This window comes from Macrotis lagotis, chromosome X (assembly GCF_037893015.1).
Source record: "Macrotis lagotis isolate mMagLag1 chromosome X, bilby.v1.9.chrom.fasta, whole genome shotgun sequence".
NCBI lineage: Eukaryota > Metazoa > Chordata > Mammalia > Peramelemorphia > Peramelidae > Macrotis > Macrotis lagotis.
The window spans coordinates 133,320,507-133,339,216 of NC_133666.1; the positions used below are offsets into that span (position 1 = coordinate 133,320,507).

At 36.2% G+C, this 18,710-nt stretch overlaps 2 protein-coding genes across 18 annotated transcripts in view; one reads left to right on the plus strand and one right to left on the minus strand.

Moving 5' to 3' along the window:
• Nucleotides 1-18,710, minus strand: part of CHLSN (cholesin) — a 382,075-nt gene that overhangs the window by 161,195 nt on the left and 202,170 nt on the right. The gene's annotated exons all lie outside the window — the stretch shown is intronic.
• The window catches only part of GPR146 (G protein-coupled receptor 146), an 87,126-nt gene that overhangs the window by 41,595 nt on the left and 26,821 nt on the right, over nt 1-18,710 (plus strand). For 6 of the 12 annotated variants that reach the window (XM_074200971.1, XM_074200969.1, XM_074200970.1 and 3 more), the window contains one exon: nt 602-1,113. The exons of 3 other annotated variants lie outside the window; for them this stretch is intronic. In XM_074200971.1, the coding sequence (XP_074057072.1) occupies nt 1,098-1,113 (16 nt within the window). In that variant the 5' untranslated portion in view covers nt 602-1,097. The remainder of the gene's footprint in view (nt 1-601; nt 1,114-18,710) is intronic. 3 more of the 12 variants (XM_074200968.1, XM_074200966.1, XM_074200967.1) reach the window with 3 other exon arrangements.

Consider the following 18,710-nt stretch of genomic DNA (forward strand, 5'->3'; position numbering starts at 1 on the left):
TTAAACTGAGTTCCTGAGCTACCCTTGTCAATCTAGGGCAGCGGTCTCATGTTCCTAGGCATGATTGGCTCATCAGAGCAAGAGATAAGTTGAATTCAATTACTGGCACCACAAAACATACATATTCAGAAGAAACAATGTCAACCACAATATTTCTCATGCCTCTTGCCACCAAAACTTTCATTCTCTGAGTTCTAAGGCAGTGACTATCCTTAAAAATTTTCTACTACTGTAAGGAAGGCATATCTGACATCATTTTATAGTAGTTTGCCCATAATCTTTCCAGACAGGTAAAAAGATTTACACATGTTTAGTGCTTGGGGACAGAATAGTTTACTCTTCTCATTATTCTAAAACAAAGAAAGGAAAATGAGCCATGGTAAAGGATGGGGTAGGATCTGGCCCTGGAAAATAATACTAGATGAAATATTTTTATCCAGAGAAAAGCAGGAGAAAATGAACCATCAAAAGTAGACTGGGGGGTGGCTAGGTAGCGCAGTAGATGGAGATAGAGCTTTTTGAGGGCAAGGGCTTTGATTTTTGTCTTTATATTCTCAGTGCTATACCTATGGTAGGACTTAATAAATCCTTGTTGCTTAAGTAAGGTGACAAGTTTGAAGCATAACAACCTTAAGTTCCATTCATGAGGAAGATTGTCCTTTGTTCTTGAAGAAGACCATGACATCAGAGAGGTGATGCCATGACAAGCATGTGAATTGGATGTGAGTGATTGAGTGTGTGTGTGTGTGTGGTGGGGGCTGGGTTAAGTCTTCATTTTGTCTACTGACCCTGGAGTCAGGAGTACCTGAGTTCAAATCCAGCCTCAGACACTAGGCAAGCCACTTAACCTCACTTGCCTTGCAAAAAACAAAACAAAACAAAACAAAACCCTAAAAGAAAATAAGACTGGAAGGGACTAGAAGTCATAACAAGGCTATATGTAGAAGAAGGGGTCTGTGTGGAAAAGAGAAGGCAATTAAGCCTTTGTAATTTGGAAATGCTAATTCTATGTCTTATTTTAGCAACAACTGGAAAAACCATCTCCTGACCCCCATGGTAACTCTCTTCACTCCAACAGACCATCCCTGAAACAGAGAATGGAGGTCCTACAGAGTACGTGAGATTTCCTTAATTTTCTTTACTGTGGGGACCTAGCTTCCAGCTTTAGCCCCAGGAGTGTTGTTATCAACAACAACAACCTAACACCCATCATAGCCACTAGTACCTAAAGGCAAGAATACATGTGTCTGAATAGTGACAGGAGAGGTCTCAATTTTGTAGTATAAGAGAAGGTAACTCGAGAGTCAGGAGACTAGGGTCTGTCTGGTCTTGGCTTCCCCATTAACTAGCTATGCTACAATGAGCTAGTTGTTCAACATCTCAGAACCTTAATATCTCACCTGAGGAAGTGAAATTAATCCTCTAAGTTCTTTCTAATCCCCTCAAATTCTATAATTAAATTAGATATGAAAAATAATGTTATGGGTTAATCCATAAGAGGACCATTTAAAGAAACAAGAGATCTTTAAATGACATGCTTAACTGACCTTTAAGGGGCTGACACTCTAGGCACATGCATGTGCAAATATGTGTGTATGTGTATATAAACACCTATCTATGCACACATATCTATTTTTGGTATCATTTGTCAGAAACAATTTACTGGGTAAACTGAAGAAATCATTCTTATCTACTTTGGAATTTATTATGTTATTATCTTCCAAACTTTTTCAGTTTGGACTTTTTCAATTCGTACTACAAGGGCTAAGGAACCCTTAAAGAAGAATTTAGCTAGTTACTTATTTATCTTGCGATAAAGAGCTGGGTCAAACTAGAAGATGATTCCTTTCAAACACAATTTATCCCAACTCACCCTCCCAATGAGTAAATTCTGTGAATAGAGAAATTGTATCTTAGTCCTTTGTAACTCTTTTGACAATACCCACAGTGCATTCCAAATAGTAGGTACTCAAAAAATGTTTGTTCAAATGATACACTTGAGTCTATGTTTTATAAGCTGCATAACAAACTAAAAGCACAAGCCCAGAAACTCCATAACTGTCATTTGAGGAGATTAAGCACTAATTCATTCATTTATTCCATCTCTCCTCCCTTCATTCAGGGAACAACTAGGAAGCATTTATAGTGTATAATTCCTGGACTGGGTCTTTAAGGAGATAAAAAGTTTAGACAAGAACATCAACTGCCACCATGTCTAGTAGAACTGAGTCTAGTAGAAAACATATATACAAACACTTATAGTGCATCTATAATAGTGAAATACTATATTAAGTCTGAATGGGAAGATCACCAGTGATGATGGGGGAGATAGGATCCAATGATGAACTTCTGATATAGTGACCTAACTTCTAAAAGTGACATACACACCACAAACAAGCAGGGAAGATATAAACACAGAGAAGAAAGCTGAACAAGATTGTGGTTCAGGGTTAGCTAGGTGGTGAAGGGCGACTAGGTAGCATCAGGGGCGGCTAGGTGGTGTAGTGGATAGAGCACTGGCCCTGGAGTCAGGAGTACCTGAGTTCAAATCCAGCCTCAGACACTTAATAATTACCTAGCTGTGTGGCCTTGGGCAAGCCACTTAACCCCGTTTGCCTTGCAAAAACCTAAAAAAAAAAAAAAGATTGTGGTTCATGAGAAGGCATGAAGCCATAGACATAAAGACATGGAATACTGGATGTAGAAATAAAAGCTGGAACTTGGAGGGAAAAGTCCTTTCTCAAAGGAAGTTAAGCCTAGCCAGCAAGCATTTATTAGTGGCTGCCAGGAGTCGAGAATTTTGCTGAATACTGAAAGACTGGCAAAAATAACAACAACAACAACAACAAAAATCCCATTCTCTATAGGATTAAGCACAAGTTTAAGGAGCTTTTAGTTAATAGGGAAGATTGCATGTAAACAACTATATAACAAATATGATATATACAGGATATATTGGAGATAAGATCTAAGAGAAAGGTACTAAGATTGAGGACTGGGAATTCTACCTTTCTTGCAGAAGGACTTTAAGGAAGCCAGGAAGTAGAGATGAAGAGGGAAAGATTCCCTGATACAGTGCACAAGTCAGTGAATATGATTAGAATTGTAATGTGTTATGTCATTTTTGAGGAACAGCAATAAGGAAAGTGTCACTGGAAGTAAGATGGAAGAAGACTAGAAAGGCTGGAAAGGGTGAGTATAAAAAAGAACAGACCAGTATAGATAACTTACTCAGGATCGTATTGTACTTGAATTATTAGGGTGTGCTGATATTCCTAACTGGACAGGATGAGAAAGTTTCTGAGTTTCTGTCATCAGAAAAGAAAAAGCTTTGTTTCCCTCTCCCCCAATATAAATCCATATTGCCTAGGCTTATCTGCAAACTGTTATCAGGGGAGAAATAAGAGAAGGAAGACAGGAAATTAACTTTCTGCTACATCCTATCTCTGCCAGTCGTGGGTTGGGGGAACTGGAGGGTATATATGTGCCTTTGAGCTCTTGTCCCAGTAAGGGGGGGAAAAAATCAAAGTCCTTCATTCCCAAAGCAAGAACCTGCCAGACAGAAAAGGCAAAATATCTCTTTATTTTTCAGTTTTTAAAAAATTTCTTAGGGGTAGCTAGGTGGTGAAGGGGATAGAGCAACCAGCCCTGGAGTCAGGAGGATCTTAGTTCAAATCCTACCTCAGACACTTAATTGCCTGGCTACGTGGCCTTAGCCAAGTCACTCTTAACCCCACTGCCTTAAATAAAGAAATTTTTAAAATTCTTTTTATACTTCAGAATACATATTTATTAGTTAGTCCCTACTTACCATTGTAGAGATGGTAAAATAGTCCCATTATATCTGTTTCCAGCTTGATCTTACAAATATTTGTTTCTTTTCTACATAGAGGATAGTGACATAAAAGGTCAGAGTAGTTAGGCATATTCTTTTTTGTTTGTTTTTTTTTACAAGGCAATGGGGTTAAGTGACTTGCTCAAGGTCACACAGATAGGCAATTATTAAGTGTCTGAGGCCACATTTGAACTCAGGTCCTCCTGACTCCAGGGTCGGTATTCTATCCACTATGCCACTTAGCTGCCCCCAGTTAGTCATAGTCTTCAAGGACAAGAAGAACTTACTCTTTGGAAGGGAAACAAACACAGGCATGCGAGATAGTTTGTGGATTTTTTTTTTGGTCTACATCATTCATCTGGTGTTTATTTTTTATTTTTTTTACATGTCAAGTCACGTAAACCATTAAAAAAATCAATAAAAAGCAAGAAACATAAAGTAAGTGAAATAAGTACACTTTAATCTGTACTCAGTGTGTTAATCTCTTCTCTCTCTGGATGATGATAGCATTTTTCATTTTGAGTTCTTTAGAATAGTAATGGATCATTATCTTGATCAGGGTAGCTAAGTCTTACATAGTTGATTACTATTCAAAATTGCTATTACAGGTACAATGTTCTGCTTCTGCTTACTTCACTTTGCAAGAATCCATATAAATCTTCCATGTCTTCCTTCTTTTTGGAATCATGCTGCTTGTCATTTATATTACAGTAGTCTTCTATCACAATCATAAATCACAACTTTTTCAGTTCCTTATTGATAGACATCCCCTCAATATCTATATCTTTGCCACCCCCAAAACAGCTATTTGTACATATAGGTCCTTTTCTCTTTTCTTTAATTGCTTTGGGTTATAGACCTAGTAGTGGTATTGCTGGATCAGTTTTATGGCCCTGTAGGCATAGTTCCAAACTGTTCTCCAGAATGGATGGATGAGTTCACAATTCTATCCAACTAGTGTCCCCATTTTTCCACAACTCCTTTGGTATTTATCATTTTCCTTTTCTATTATGTTAGCCAATCTGTTAAATGTGAGATGGTACCTCAGAGTTGTTTTAAATTGTGTTTTTCCAATCAATAAGTTAGAGTATTTTTATATGCCTATTTTAATGCCTTCTTCTGAAAACTTCCTTTTACCAATTTTCACATCCTTTTCCAATTTTCACATCCTTTTTACCAACTTTCAATTGAAGAATGGCTTTTATTTTTTTTATAGATTTGACTCAGTTCCCTGTATATTTGAGAGAAGAGGCCTTTATGAGAGACACTTGCTGTATAATTTTCTTTCAGTTTTCTGCTTGCCTTCTAATTTTACCTGCTTTGGTTTTGTTTGTGCAAAAACCTTTTTAACTTCATATAGTCAAAATTATCCATTTTACTTCCCATGATCGGCCACAAACTCTTCCCTTGTCCATTTGTCTAATAGGTAAAATTTTCCATGATCCTTTATAATTTGCTTATGATATCACCATTGCTGTCTAAATCATTCACCTATTTTGACTTGTATTCTAAGTGAGATGTTGGTCTATACCTAGTTTCTACCAAACTGCTCTCCAGGTTTTATAGATTGTACTTTATCAGATCTTGGTCTAGGAATGAAAGACCAATCTTAGTTCTGCTGAACACAATCCTGTTTTGATAACAGGAAATGACTCATCCCAATATTATCATCAACTCATCAAGAAATTCAAATATTATGGTTGTAGATTGAAGAAGGGGACATAAGGGAATTGATTTGTCCCTTTTGATGGAGGAAGTAAATTCTCCTGCCTGTCCTCTCTCCCTCCTCTAGTCCATTACTCATTCATGGACTACTCATAAAAAATATATCAAAGGCATCCAAAGGCTGGAGAAGAGATGGTGGTGAAAGATTGAAACTCCAAGGTTTCAAACTATGGGAGCCTAAGTAAATGGTAATATCACTGAAACTGTGAAGTCAGAAGTTTAAAAGTAAAGAAACTCACAAGTTTAACTTTGACAAAAATCTTAAATTTGAGGCAACAATGAGAAATTCAACTCATGTGGTTATAAATCAGGCTTAATACATATTAGAGATGGCAGAGGGGTGTGTGAGTGTGTGCATCTATGTGCTTGTGTGTGTATGTGATTCCTTCCACACTGGTTTTTACATTTAGGCCATCAGTAAGCTATGTCAAGTCTAGAGGATAGTTCTGATATCTTTTTTTTTTAGGTTTTTGCAAGGCAATGAGGTTAAGTGGCTTGCCCAAGGCCACACAGCTAGGTAATTAATTATTAAGTGTCTAAGGCTGGATTTGAACTCAGGTTCTTCTGACTCCAGGGCTGGTGCTCTACTCACTGCACCACCTAGCTGCCCCTCTGATATCTTTTAAGGAAAAATTATCTTAATTTGAACAAGGCATGCCCTAGATAAAATTAGACCAGCCTATATGAGAAACTCTAGTACATATTGTAACTATCACAGATGCTCCATAGGTACCTGGAAATGTGGGTCAAGAGATTATAAGGAAGATCAGGTGTAGAGATATTGATTTTGGGGTCATCTCCAAAGAAGTGGCAGTAGAAATTGTGGGAATGAATAAGTTTGTCATGGGAAGACATTAGAGCTAACAGAAGAGGACCAAGGAAGAAACAAGTCACATCAAGGAATCAAGAACAGGAAGAAGATATATAGCAAAGGAAACTGAGAAATAATTGGTAGAAAAAGTAAGAAAAAAATATGATATCTCTGAAGCCAATGGGGATAAAAAGTAGAAAGAGATGGTCAATAGTGTCAAATGATGCAGACATAAGTAAGGATGAAGACTAAAAAGGGCCATGGATTTAGGAATTAAAGTACTTAGTATCATTAGTAATCTTTGAGAGAGCATTTTTCAAGCTATAGGGACAGAAACTAGATTATCAGAGATTGAAAAGAGAGTTGACACTAAGGCATTGCTTGTAGGTAAGTTTTCAAGAAGTTTAATTGTTGAAGGGAAGAGAGATGGGATGGTAAGTAGAAGGGCAGGGAGGATACTAATGAGGAACATTTGTATTTTAGAGTTGAGAAGGCCTGAGCATGTTTTCATAGAAATTCAAAGAAAAAAGTATCAAGGAGATGTAAAAGAAGGCTGCTGGAGGAGCAGGATTATAGGAAAAGTGAAAAGGGAATGAGATTAAGGTATTGACAGGGGAATAAGCTTCAATAAAAAGTAAGGATATCTCTTCTTTGATTACAGGAGAAGAAAGTGAAGACTGATACTAAGAACTGTTGATGATGGGAGTAAAATAGTAAAAGATTATTTTGGATGGCTTCCCTATTCTTGGTAAAGTAGAAGGGTAGGTCATCTGCTCTAAGCATGAGAAGAGGCAAGATCAGTTGGGTAAGGAAGGAAAGGGGTTGAAGTTTTGAAACCATGCCTTGAATGAAATGAGATAAAGCATTGAAAAGAGTATGGAAGTTAGATAGTTGAGTCCCAGTAGGGGCCCAGTCCAGGTGATAGAGCCATATATTTTAAATTTTTTAAAAATGTATTTTTTATTAACTACTTCCCAGTTACATATAAAATATAACAATCATTTATTAAAATTGTGAGAGGATATAAATTCTCTCCCCTCCTTGAGAAGCAACTTGATATTGATGATATATTTGAAATCATGCAAAATATATTTCCAAATTAGTCATGTTGCAAAAGAAACAAATCAAATAAAGATAGTTAAAAAAAGTATGCTTCAATCTGTATTCAAAAGAACCATATATTTGTACTGTATGAGATCTATAGAGACAGATACTCTCCACCAAGGGAAAAGTGAAAAAAAAGAATAAATGTATTAGAATCACTTTATGAACTAACTCTCTGTGTAGATAGCTCTTTCTATTTCCTGAAGTTATCTTGCCTGTGGAAAGTTCCCCAGTGCTATGGAAATGTAAATTTATCTTGATTAAACACCTGAAGTTGGTCCTTATTCAAATTTCTTAATCTGTGGCAGATCTTATCTTTGAATTTTTCTATTAATGAGCAATGAATAGCATCTCAGAAAATGTCTAAAAATATTTAGATGCGCTCAACTGTCAATTCCCTCAAACATTAATTTACATATATTTTGATATTATAGTCTAATTCAGTATAATCCCATAGATTTACCCCCAAAGATAAATTCATAGGGAAGTCAAAATTTGGAAAAAATGTGGATTGATTTTTTTGCCTTCAAAGGAATCCAGTTAAATCTCCCTCCTTCCCCCAGGATCATTTATTCTTTAACCATTGTAAGGCTTTCGAGTGGTCAAAGGGGAAAGAAAGTGAACTCAGAATGGGCAGAGTTTTATTTGTGTGTCACTGGACAAACTCAGCAAATGTTAACTGAAACCTGAAGCAGAAGTCTGTCTAGGTCTGAATCAGCTGAGGAAAAACCCTGCAGTTCTTCAGCTGTGCATTTTAAAAGTATGTGTTGGAAGAATAATTAAAAAGAACTTATTAGAGAAAGAAATTGAAACCTCTGGAGGTTGGAGGTCAGGGCTTTGGTTTGGACTCACACTCATGCATCCTTGCTATTTATTTGTTTGTTTGTTTATTTATTTATTTTAGATTTTTCAAGGCAATGGAGTAAAGTGGCTTGCCCAAGGCCACACAGCTAGGTAATTAAGTGTCTGAGGCTGGATTTGAACCCAGGTACTCCTGACTCCAGGGCTGTGCTCTATCCACTGCACCTGCCCCCCATCCTTGCTATTTATTAACAGGGAAAATGACGCTCTTGAAAAGTTGTAACTTTTAGTCTATTATTTAGTGATTGGGCCCAGAATAAATAAAATAATAGAAGTAGGTACTGAATACAAAAAAAAGAAGACTTCTTCTTTACTTTTCCTCAACTCTACTTATTCCATATCTTCTTGCATGGGAATAAAACAAATACTATAAACTTTTTCTTTCTTGTGTGTCCCCATATAGTAGGAGCTAAATGCTTGCTGAAACAAAACTAGTAAATATAAATCCTGTCTCTTCCTATTATTTTTATTTATTGTTCTCTTGCTTGGGAATTCACTGGGCCAAAATGTCTAATGGTTTTGTTCTGAACCAGGGTTAGGTTTTCAATCCCCTCCCTGCCAGAAGATTTCAGCAATTATTTTTAGATAGTTCCTTGCTTTCTGTAGGCAGAACAATTGTGATTTCTCTCTTGGCATTTCCTAGGCAGGTTTTGGCTCTATAGTGGATTAGTGTTAGAACATTTTTTTTCCCCAAATATTTCTATATGACTGTAAAGGGAAGTCATGGAGGGAGCATGAGAGAGAAGACAAGGGCAGCCTATGTACTATGCTGGTGCCCTCATGATAGTACAAGTACAAGGCAACAGTTGCTAATGCCCTGATAGCTCTCCTGTAGAGAACATGCAGGTGGATATGAAAGAGAATCCTACAGGCTGGGAAGGTATGAAAGAGTTACAATCAGTGCCAGTAGAGGGATTGCACAGGCTGATGAAATCAAAGATGAAAGTATCTAAACAAGTAAACTAAAATGATGCTCCAGGAAAGAAAATGTTTGGAAATTACTTATGGGAGTCTATTAGTCTCTATCCCCCCCCCCCCCAATATTTTGGATCATCTTTCCATTTCCAGTTAGCTTCTCTTTCTGTTGTCCTTTTCCTGTCCCAGCACAGGAATTATCCTATTTGTTCTTAACTGGAAAAGAGGAAAAAAACCTACCATAGCAAAACTCAAAAGTTCATACTTCAGGCCATGGGAGAGCAATAAAGGAACAATTTATCTTTGCGATAATCTTGTTACTGGAAATGAATATGAATCAAATAAAATAGAGACAGAAATGAATATTCCCATTCAAAGAGGGAAGTATGACCAACCACTTCTTCATTTAATATCATGTAAGCATAATAATGTTTAGAGATCCATACACATGACAAAATACTTTTGAGACCAGAGAGAAGTGGAACAAACTTATACAGCATATTAAAGAACTGTTTGCCAATATATGCAAAGAACTGACTCAAGTTTTTGAGTATAAGCCATTCCCCAGCTAATAAGTAGTCTAAGCATATTAGCAGACAGTTCTCAAGAGAAGAAATCCAAGCTATGCAGATACCTATGAAGGAAATGTTCTACATTTCTAATAACTTGAGAAATACAAATTAAAACTGTGGTTTGAACTGTGGTTCAACCTCACATCTGTCAGATGGCAAAGATGACCAAAAAAATGACAAATGTCAGAGTGGCTACTGGAAAACAGACACACTGATGTATTCACTGTTGATGGACCTGTCAATGGGTCCAACCTCTCTGAAAAGAAGACGAGTTACACACATAAATCTCACTAATTTTAACAGGGCTTATCTAGGGTAACAGGAATGTCACTTAATTTAAATCATTCTTAAATCTTGGCTCTGTTCAATATTCACTATGTAACCTTAGGCAAAACACTTAACTTCTCAAGGCCTCAGTTCTCTATGATGAATTTGGCTAATGGGTCATCTGACCTGAGTCTCAGTTTCTTTCCCTGTAAAGTGGCAACAGATAATATTTTTACAGTCTGCCTCAAAGAGTTGCTTTAAGTAAAACACTTTATAAATTCTAAGGCGCTATGTAGATCTGAGCTGCTGTAATTACAAAAGACAAGGTCTATTAAAAATGAAATGAGAGAGCTAGATTAGATGATTTTAACATGTCTCTTTAAACTCTTAATGCTTGTTATTATCTGGAAAGTTGATGAATCATTCATCTCAGTTTCATTGAAATCATCTCCTTGTAGCCTTGAATTTATCAGGGTCCTGAAACCATCCCATTTCACATTAATTTTGGAAGCTGGATTAAACTTGTAAAGTATGAATTATAGAATATTTTGCAAAGAAACATGGTTTTCTTCTTTTAAGTCATATAATAACTTGAGGCTTTAAATATGTTATCTAGTAAACATCTTAAGATCTTCTTTAATAAATGTTAAGAATTATTTGCAAGAGTACATATCAAGTATGTATAAATGAAGTCTTTCAAGGTGAATTGAATAATTTGTTTCCTAGAATAGTCTAAATATTTCCCCTGAACCTAATATCTATTAATTTGCTAAGCAAACCCTTTTTCATAATGGATATAGTATAAAGCTATACAACCTTGCTCAGTCTTTGTCTGAATAAGCACAAATTCCAAACAAGGGGTGGGATGGGGTAAGGTAGAAGGTTTTATATAAACCCTCTTACCACAAGTCCATCATCTTGCTGATTTGAAAATTAAATGGAAGTCCAGCATGAGTCCCTCATGATCCTAGGATCAATCTTCCCCTAGATAACCAATAAGGAAAACCTCCTACTAGTCTTGCTCAGGTGTCCAGTCTATGCCCCCTACTTAAGAATTCATTTAAATATTTATTAATAAGATAAAAATCACAAGAAGAAAAAACTCCTTCTGGCACTGCAGTGAGATATTTTTCTTTGCTGCAACTTGGCTAAAGGGGCAAGTCCCTTTCTTTACATGGCACATAAATAATTTCTAGGGACACAAAAGAAAATGTCAAAGTTTCATGGGGTATATTAAGAAAAGATAATTCACATATCAAATGTACAAATCAGATCTGATAAAATCATTGTGCAAAAGCATTAGAGTACAACTACTCCACTTGGGTTTATGTGGCTTTCAACCTGATCCTCCTTTTATAATAGTTTAAATCACAACTTCTTCCTTAAACTTGAACCACTAGAACAAGATCATACTAAAAATATTTCTAAAGATGCCAAGGTTTTTTGGTGAGAACTGATTTAACTCAAACTTCTTGGCTTGAACAGAGTCAGCTGATCTTTTCTCTTTTTCACTCCAATAGTCATTCATTTTTTGTTTTTAATTTTGTTTTGTTTTTCTGCAAGGCAATGGGATAAAGCGACTTGCCTAAGGTCACACAGCTAGGTAATTAAGTGTTTGAGACCAGATTTGAACTCAGGTCCTCCTGACTCTAGGACAGGTGCTCTATGCACTATGCCAACTAGCTGCCCCCCCCAAAGTCATTCTTACTAAATATAACAGCTGTCAAACTTCCCATACTCTTCTACTTTCCTATTAGGCCGGGTCCTTGATCTCTGGAGTCCAAGCCAGAGACTACGTTTTGAACTAATGTCCCATACTCCTTCCACAAAGCCAGCTCCAAGTTTAAACTCCCCTAGAGGGCAGCCTGGTGCAGTTTGAAACAAGGATGGATTTATGGTCAAAGTATTAGTTTTGGTCCTGACTCTACCATTTACTTCCAGTGTGACTCTAGAAGAGTAACCACATCTCATTGGACCTTACTTTCCTCATTTGCAAAATGAGGAGAGTGGAACAGATGATTTCTTAAGACCCTTCCAACTCAAGTTTGTGTTCCTGTGAACTGGATATCTTCCAAGCAGGTTGTGAGCTAATCCATGCCTTAAGCAGAAGTGATAGGGAGGAGAGTCAACGGAACATGGGGAAGTTCTGCCTAGTAGCCTGGAAATAAAGAAATTACCCAAATTGGTATTTTTGGTCTTTTATTATATTTACCCCTTCCAAGTATAATGACCTCCCCAAAATATATAATTTTCTCTAATACAGTGAGAGGATAGGCTAAGGACCCAAATAGTGTGAATAGGTACTTACATCTATCACACACAAATATTATGGATATAATTAATATTAAAAAAATTATCCATAGATAGAACCAAAATAACCAATCATCTGGATCACTTATTTTCTGTATGACTCAGAGACTCTGCATTCCCCAAATTCAAACTATTGATCAGAAGTCAAAATATTTTTCATCTCAGATTTCAATAAATCCTATAAAAAGTTTAACCATACACAATACGTCAAGCTAAATTGCCACACACACACACACACACACACACACACACACACACACACGTACTTGTGTTTTGGAAAAAATTCACATTCAAGAACAAGAATAATGTGGGTGCCAGATGAAACCTTCAAAAGAAAAGGTTGAAAGAAATCTAAGGAGATAAACCATCTAAAGCAGTTCTTAACCTTCCTTGTCCCGAAGACCCCTTCACAGAATAATATTGTTGCTGATTTTTTAAGATTGTAATTGAAAGAAGTGCTAAATTTCAATTAAAGGTTAATGAAAATAAAGATGTAATTTTTTTTTTCTCAATAAGTTCATGCATCCTCTCCAAGGAATCCTGGGATCCCTATTTGAATTCAAGTCAGGTATACTTTTCTCCCTAATTCATAAAATGTTAAGAGTATAGATACTTATACTGTTACAGGTCAAAATCTATATCCACTAAAGACTTAAAGTCTCTACTGAAGTAGAAATTTTTAGCTTTTTGATTTTCAGGCAAAATTTCCTTAGAATAATTACTATTTGAAATCACTTAGGCTTGAAGCAAGATGTAACCTTTTTAATTTAGCACACTGTAGTTAAATGAATCAGAGCAGAGAACAGCAGTAGCCTAGAATAAGCCAGGTGACAATAAAAAGGTTAGAAAATAAATGAAAATCCAACTGCAATACACAGTGCAGAAGCAGAAGACTTGGTAGGTCACATGTGTTAAAAAATATTCTCCTCTCCTCATACTCCTCTTCCCATTATTCCTCCTAATATATCTGTGATTTCATTGATATAGACATTTTCTCCACTAATATGACCCATCCATGCCTTCTCCTGGAGAATTCTTGTCTTTGTGTTTTCATAAACCAAATTTCTTTTTCCCTAGAAAATCTCCAGAGAATTTTCCCAGGCCCTTCCTCTAGTTCTTTTGATATGTTGTGGGTACTGAAGGAAGTCTGAACTTGGCCTGAACCAGTCTTGTTGGACCCAGAGTAGTGTACATGTTAACTGTTATTGTTAATCTGTAGAAGAGCAATGGGACAGTCAATAAACATTTATTAAATGGTTGCAGTAGACAGTGCTGAACGTAGGTGTTACAACTTGGGTCTGAATGCTACTTTTGTGCCCAAGGGCAAATCTCTGGGCCACAGTTTGCTCATCTGTAAAATTAAGACGTTTTTAAAAATAGAAGTAATACCTGTAGTACCTATTTCAAGAGGTTGTTTATAAGGTTTGAATGAGATAACATATTTGGAGAGCTTTGTAAAACTTGACAATATAAATATTAACAGAATCTTCACCTGCCCCTGGCACAATGTTTGACACAAAGTAGACAAATTTAATAAATGTTTGTTGATTAGGAAGGAACACTAAGTTTTCTTCCCACCAGGATAACCAAGAGATCCCTGCCTTCTAAGTAGACAATCCATGAAAATGCTGAATTTTACTGAATGATGTGTATTCTACTGTAGATTCTCTCTTGCTACTACTTCATGGAGGAATAGGCACTCAACAAACTTATTGCTACCCATAAGATAGTTATTATTTTATTTACTGAGTTTGTATTGCACAAATCCAGAAAAACTATGTTGGGCAACAGGAAGGATACAAAAGTAGCAGGGAAAAACCAATCTTTGCCTTAAGAGACCTTACAGTCTTTTGAGAAAACAAGATCTACATGATTAAATGGATTTATATTTTCTTGGCATATATACTTTATTTACTAATACATACTCCACCCCCACTCCTTGGTCCCCTAGAATATGGGCCCTTTGTTAAAGGCCATTTTGCTTTTATGCTAGATTGTGTGGTATATCTGTAAATATCGTAGAACTTAGGGGGATAGTAGTGAATGAAATGGGGCAAAGAAGGGCTGAGAGGGACATTGGCATGGAGGCAAATAATCACCATATCCACGTATTTTGTCTTACACAGAAATCTCAGCCTTAGGCACAACATTCATGTTGGCAATTCATTCCCTCTTCTAGTCAACCCATATGGGTTTCCTGGAACAGAACAGAATGGTTACCCTCCTACTGAGTATTACACACTTCCTTATAAGTCAACCGGAGAGCACTGGTGATCTAAACAGAATTTAGGGAACTAGCCACATATAAATATAGCCATTTATGTAAAAAAAAAAAGTATTTGTATTCATATAACTACATATACAAATAAGTTAAACATTATACCTATCAATCAAACTATTTAATCAAAGGATAAAGGGAATCTGCAGTTTATAAAATCTGTTACTAAAAAAAAGATTCAAGACCAAAATAGGCATTTTTAGTTAAGAAGCACTAACAGTGAAACAAATTATTTTGGCTTTGCCCCTCTCCCTTCTCTTCCCTTCTTCCTCCTCCACAGTAATGACACCCATCTCCCAAATAAAGATCAAATGTAAATACGCCCCTCTATGGGCTAAGTGTGGGAGACAAAGATATTTAAGTTTTTGGCTATCAGACCTGAGTCCACTGGTTGTGGGACACAATGGGAGAGCTCCTATTACAGAAAACCCAGAAATTCTTACTAAAGTAATGGTTAAGAAAGATGTGGTAAAGGATTTCTTTTAATTTCTTGATTGTGTGGGGAGGAGGTGAACCTTTTGGTCTTTCTCATCTACAAACTGCTTTTATCCAGCTAAATGACTGGTCATGTAAACAGTGATTGCAGTCCTGCTTTATGAGAGGGTGTTGAAACCCCCAGAACTGCCCTTGAGTTAAGTAGGAGCCCTGATGAACAGGTGATGAGGGGCTCGGGGTGGAATGAAGACCAGAAGCTCTATTACTTATTAGATGAACATTGAAGCAGCCTGTAATAAAGAGTTAGCTAACATTTATACTGTACTTACTATGGGCTAGGCATTATCCTAAATGCAGTGATGATCTGATTTGTCAAAACCCCTGAGGGTAGGTGCTATTATTATCATTACCATTTTATGGATGAGGAGAACAGATTTTAAATGATATACCCAGGGTTACACTGATAGAAAATATCTGAGATCAGATTTGAATTCAGGAAGATGAATCTTCATGACTCTAAGGCCAATGTTCAATCGATCACACTACTAGTTTATAGCCTTATCTTTACCTTCTTATGCACTGGCAATTGGAATGAATTTGCAAAAAAAGTAAAAATCTGATTGATTTTCATGACTCAGGGAACCAATTAGATGTCTCTTCCACCTCTTATTTTATTATGATTAGTAAGTATAGTTAACACTGAACAACTAGATAACAGGTACAATTCTACATGTTTTTGGAGCATTATTTACATTTCAGCATTATAAAATCCTTGTGTGCCCCCTTCTTTGAAAACCCATCTTATATACACACAGATAGGTTTTTGCCATTTTCCCTCTTTTGTCTACTCATTTCTCCAAGGGAAAGGCTTTTCATGCTGATAAAACTGTATAGGAAAGTCTATGGTAATTCCATTTCCTCTGAAAGTAATAGACATAGGCTTGGTTCAGGAGACATTCCCCCAAATCAGAAATGGCAGTTAGGCAAACTGACATTGTTTTATGTCTTGAGTGTAAGTATATTAAGTTCATCTCTCAGAAGATAATAGGCTCTGCTCCTATTCTGACTGGATACTATAAAAACTCAGAGCATCAGAGCATCCAAAGTCAAAACAATTAACTGACACTGTGATAAGAGTATCTGAGGTAACCCAGGCAGGTTTATAAATTAGAATAAGAGCTTAGGATCAATCAGACCAATTTAGTGATGCTCTCTCATTCAATTTAGTCAGAAAGGGAAGTCTCAGACAACCAAAATAAGGTGGTGGTTCAGCATTTGAGGAATGAGGGATTGATAATATACACAAGCATATAATAAATATATCTATGAATGTATATCATCATAAAGAGGTATACTTCCACTTTTCATGCCCTGGATGTTCATGTTTATCCATCTGTGATAACACAACCCTTTCTTGCTTCCTTCCAGGCTCATAGGATCATGAACTTAACTTCATTTCAATTGTACATTTTAGTACAATTGTACCTAATGTTATTTAAAAACCTCAATATGTTATCAACAAACCCATACTTGACCCAAAACAAAAATCTGTTAAAACTCTGTATTTTGAACTACAATGTTGTTCAGTCATTCAATCTTGTCAGACTCTTCATGACCATGGACCATAGTATGTCATATCTTTCTATCCTCTTCTATCTCTCAAAGTTTGTCCAAGTTCATGTTTATTGTTTCCATGACACTATTCACCCATTTCATCTTCTGCCATCCCTTTCTCCTTCAGTCTTTCCCAACCATCAGGGTCTTTTCCAATGTGTCCTGTCTTCTCATTATGTGATCAAAGTATGTAAGCTTCAGTTTTAGAATTTGACCTTCCAGTGTATAGTGAGTTTATTTCTTTAAGTATTGACTTATTTGAGCTCCTTGTGGTCCAAAGAACACGCAAAAGTTTTCTCTAGCACCACAATTTGAAAGTAGCCATTCTGCAATGCTGAGTTTTCCTTATAATCCAACTCTCACAGTCAAATATTGCTATTGGAAAACCCACAGTTTTGACTATTGTTGGTAAAGAGATGTCTCTGCTTTTTAGTATGCTGTCTAGATTTGTTATAGCTTTTCTTCCAGGGAGGAAGGTTTTTTTGGTGCATTTAATATAGAATTCAATTTACAGAAAATTGGATATCATACACCTTTGCCTGCATGATACTAAAGAATTTGGACTATAAGAAAATCAAGTATAATTCCAATTAATATTCCTTGGTTCTGTGAAAACACAATGTTAGACAAGTACCATGAAGCTTTTAGCTCCACAGGGATGACATTACAAAACGATCTTGCCCATGAATAGTTTGTTTCAGACTCTACATTTATTAGGCACTTACCAGTCAACCACTATACCTAGGTACTGAGAAGACAAGTCGTATGTGTATGTGGGAAAAGATATAGCCCCAGATTTCATGCTAAGAAGCAATGTGTGGAAAAAATTCTTCCAAATATATTATTGCAAAACTTTACAAAGTACCTAGCATGGAGCAGACATTTAATTTGTTTTTAATGACTGACTAAAGGTGCTTTAGAAATTTCAGTTACATTAACTTACTCCCAAGGAGAACATGACTCTTCTGAGAATTTCAATCTATGGCCTCAAACTCTACTGCAGTATCCATACTAGCATCCTGTCTGTGTTGTAGAAGGAGGGCAAACACAGTTTGTATGGTAAAGAAACAAGAACCCTGATCCAAGAACCAGATCTGCTTCTAAACAGAACTGTCACTTAACATCTCTGGATCTTGGTTTCTTCAACCTGAAGGATCATATTTGTTAGATGATTCTAATTTTTGATCCTATGATTTTGAAAGTCTCCTCTTACCTTAATATTCCATGACTAAATAGCAAACAACTGTCCTCACAATGAAAAGAGAAACTGAGAGGGTTGGGGTTTTATATGTAATTATACATTTATAAATATATACATTTATAAACTTCTATATGTATATATACAGCATATGTATACTTCTTTTAGGTTTATGGGATTTTATACATTTCAGGCTGGAAGAGATTATTAGAGATTCAAACCCTTCTCTTTCCCTATTTTACAGATAAGGAAACTGAAGCCCATTAGGGTCAATCTCTAGTAAAGGACAAAATCAGATTTCAAATTAAGGTCCTTTGACTTCATATTTGATATTCTCTCCACTTCTGAATTTTTCCTCCAAATATTTGATTATTCCTATGTACTCCTTTTTAATAAATCAAGAAAGCTACTTTATAAAATATGCCACTAATAAGTTTATCTTTGATGACATTTTTCAACTCCCAAATGAGCTTGCATTCTAATCCTTCATGACATAGAAGTGTTTTTAGCTACAGAATGAGAATGTGGTATAGAGGTATTGGGGAGAAGAGAAGCCTACTCTTTTAACCTTTTTTCAAACATTTCATTATCACAATAGTAACACAATTAGAAACCGGTTTTCAAATTGCAGAATCAGCTTGCAAAGGCCATCTTTAAACAAAAGAAAGCTAGAGATGGCTCCAAAAATAGCAAACAAATCATAGTGTGAGGGAAGAATGGGACTGGAAATGGAGGGAACAAATTCAGAAGCTTATTTCCACTTTTGCTGTAATATGGAAATAAAG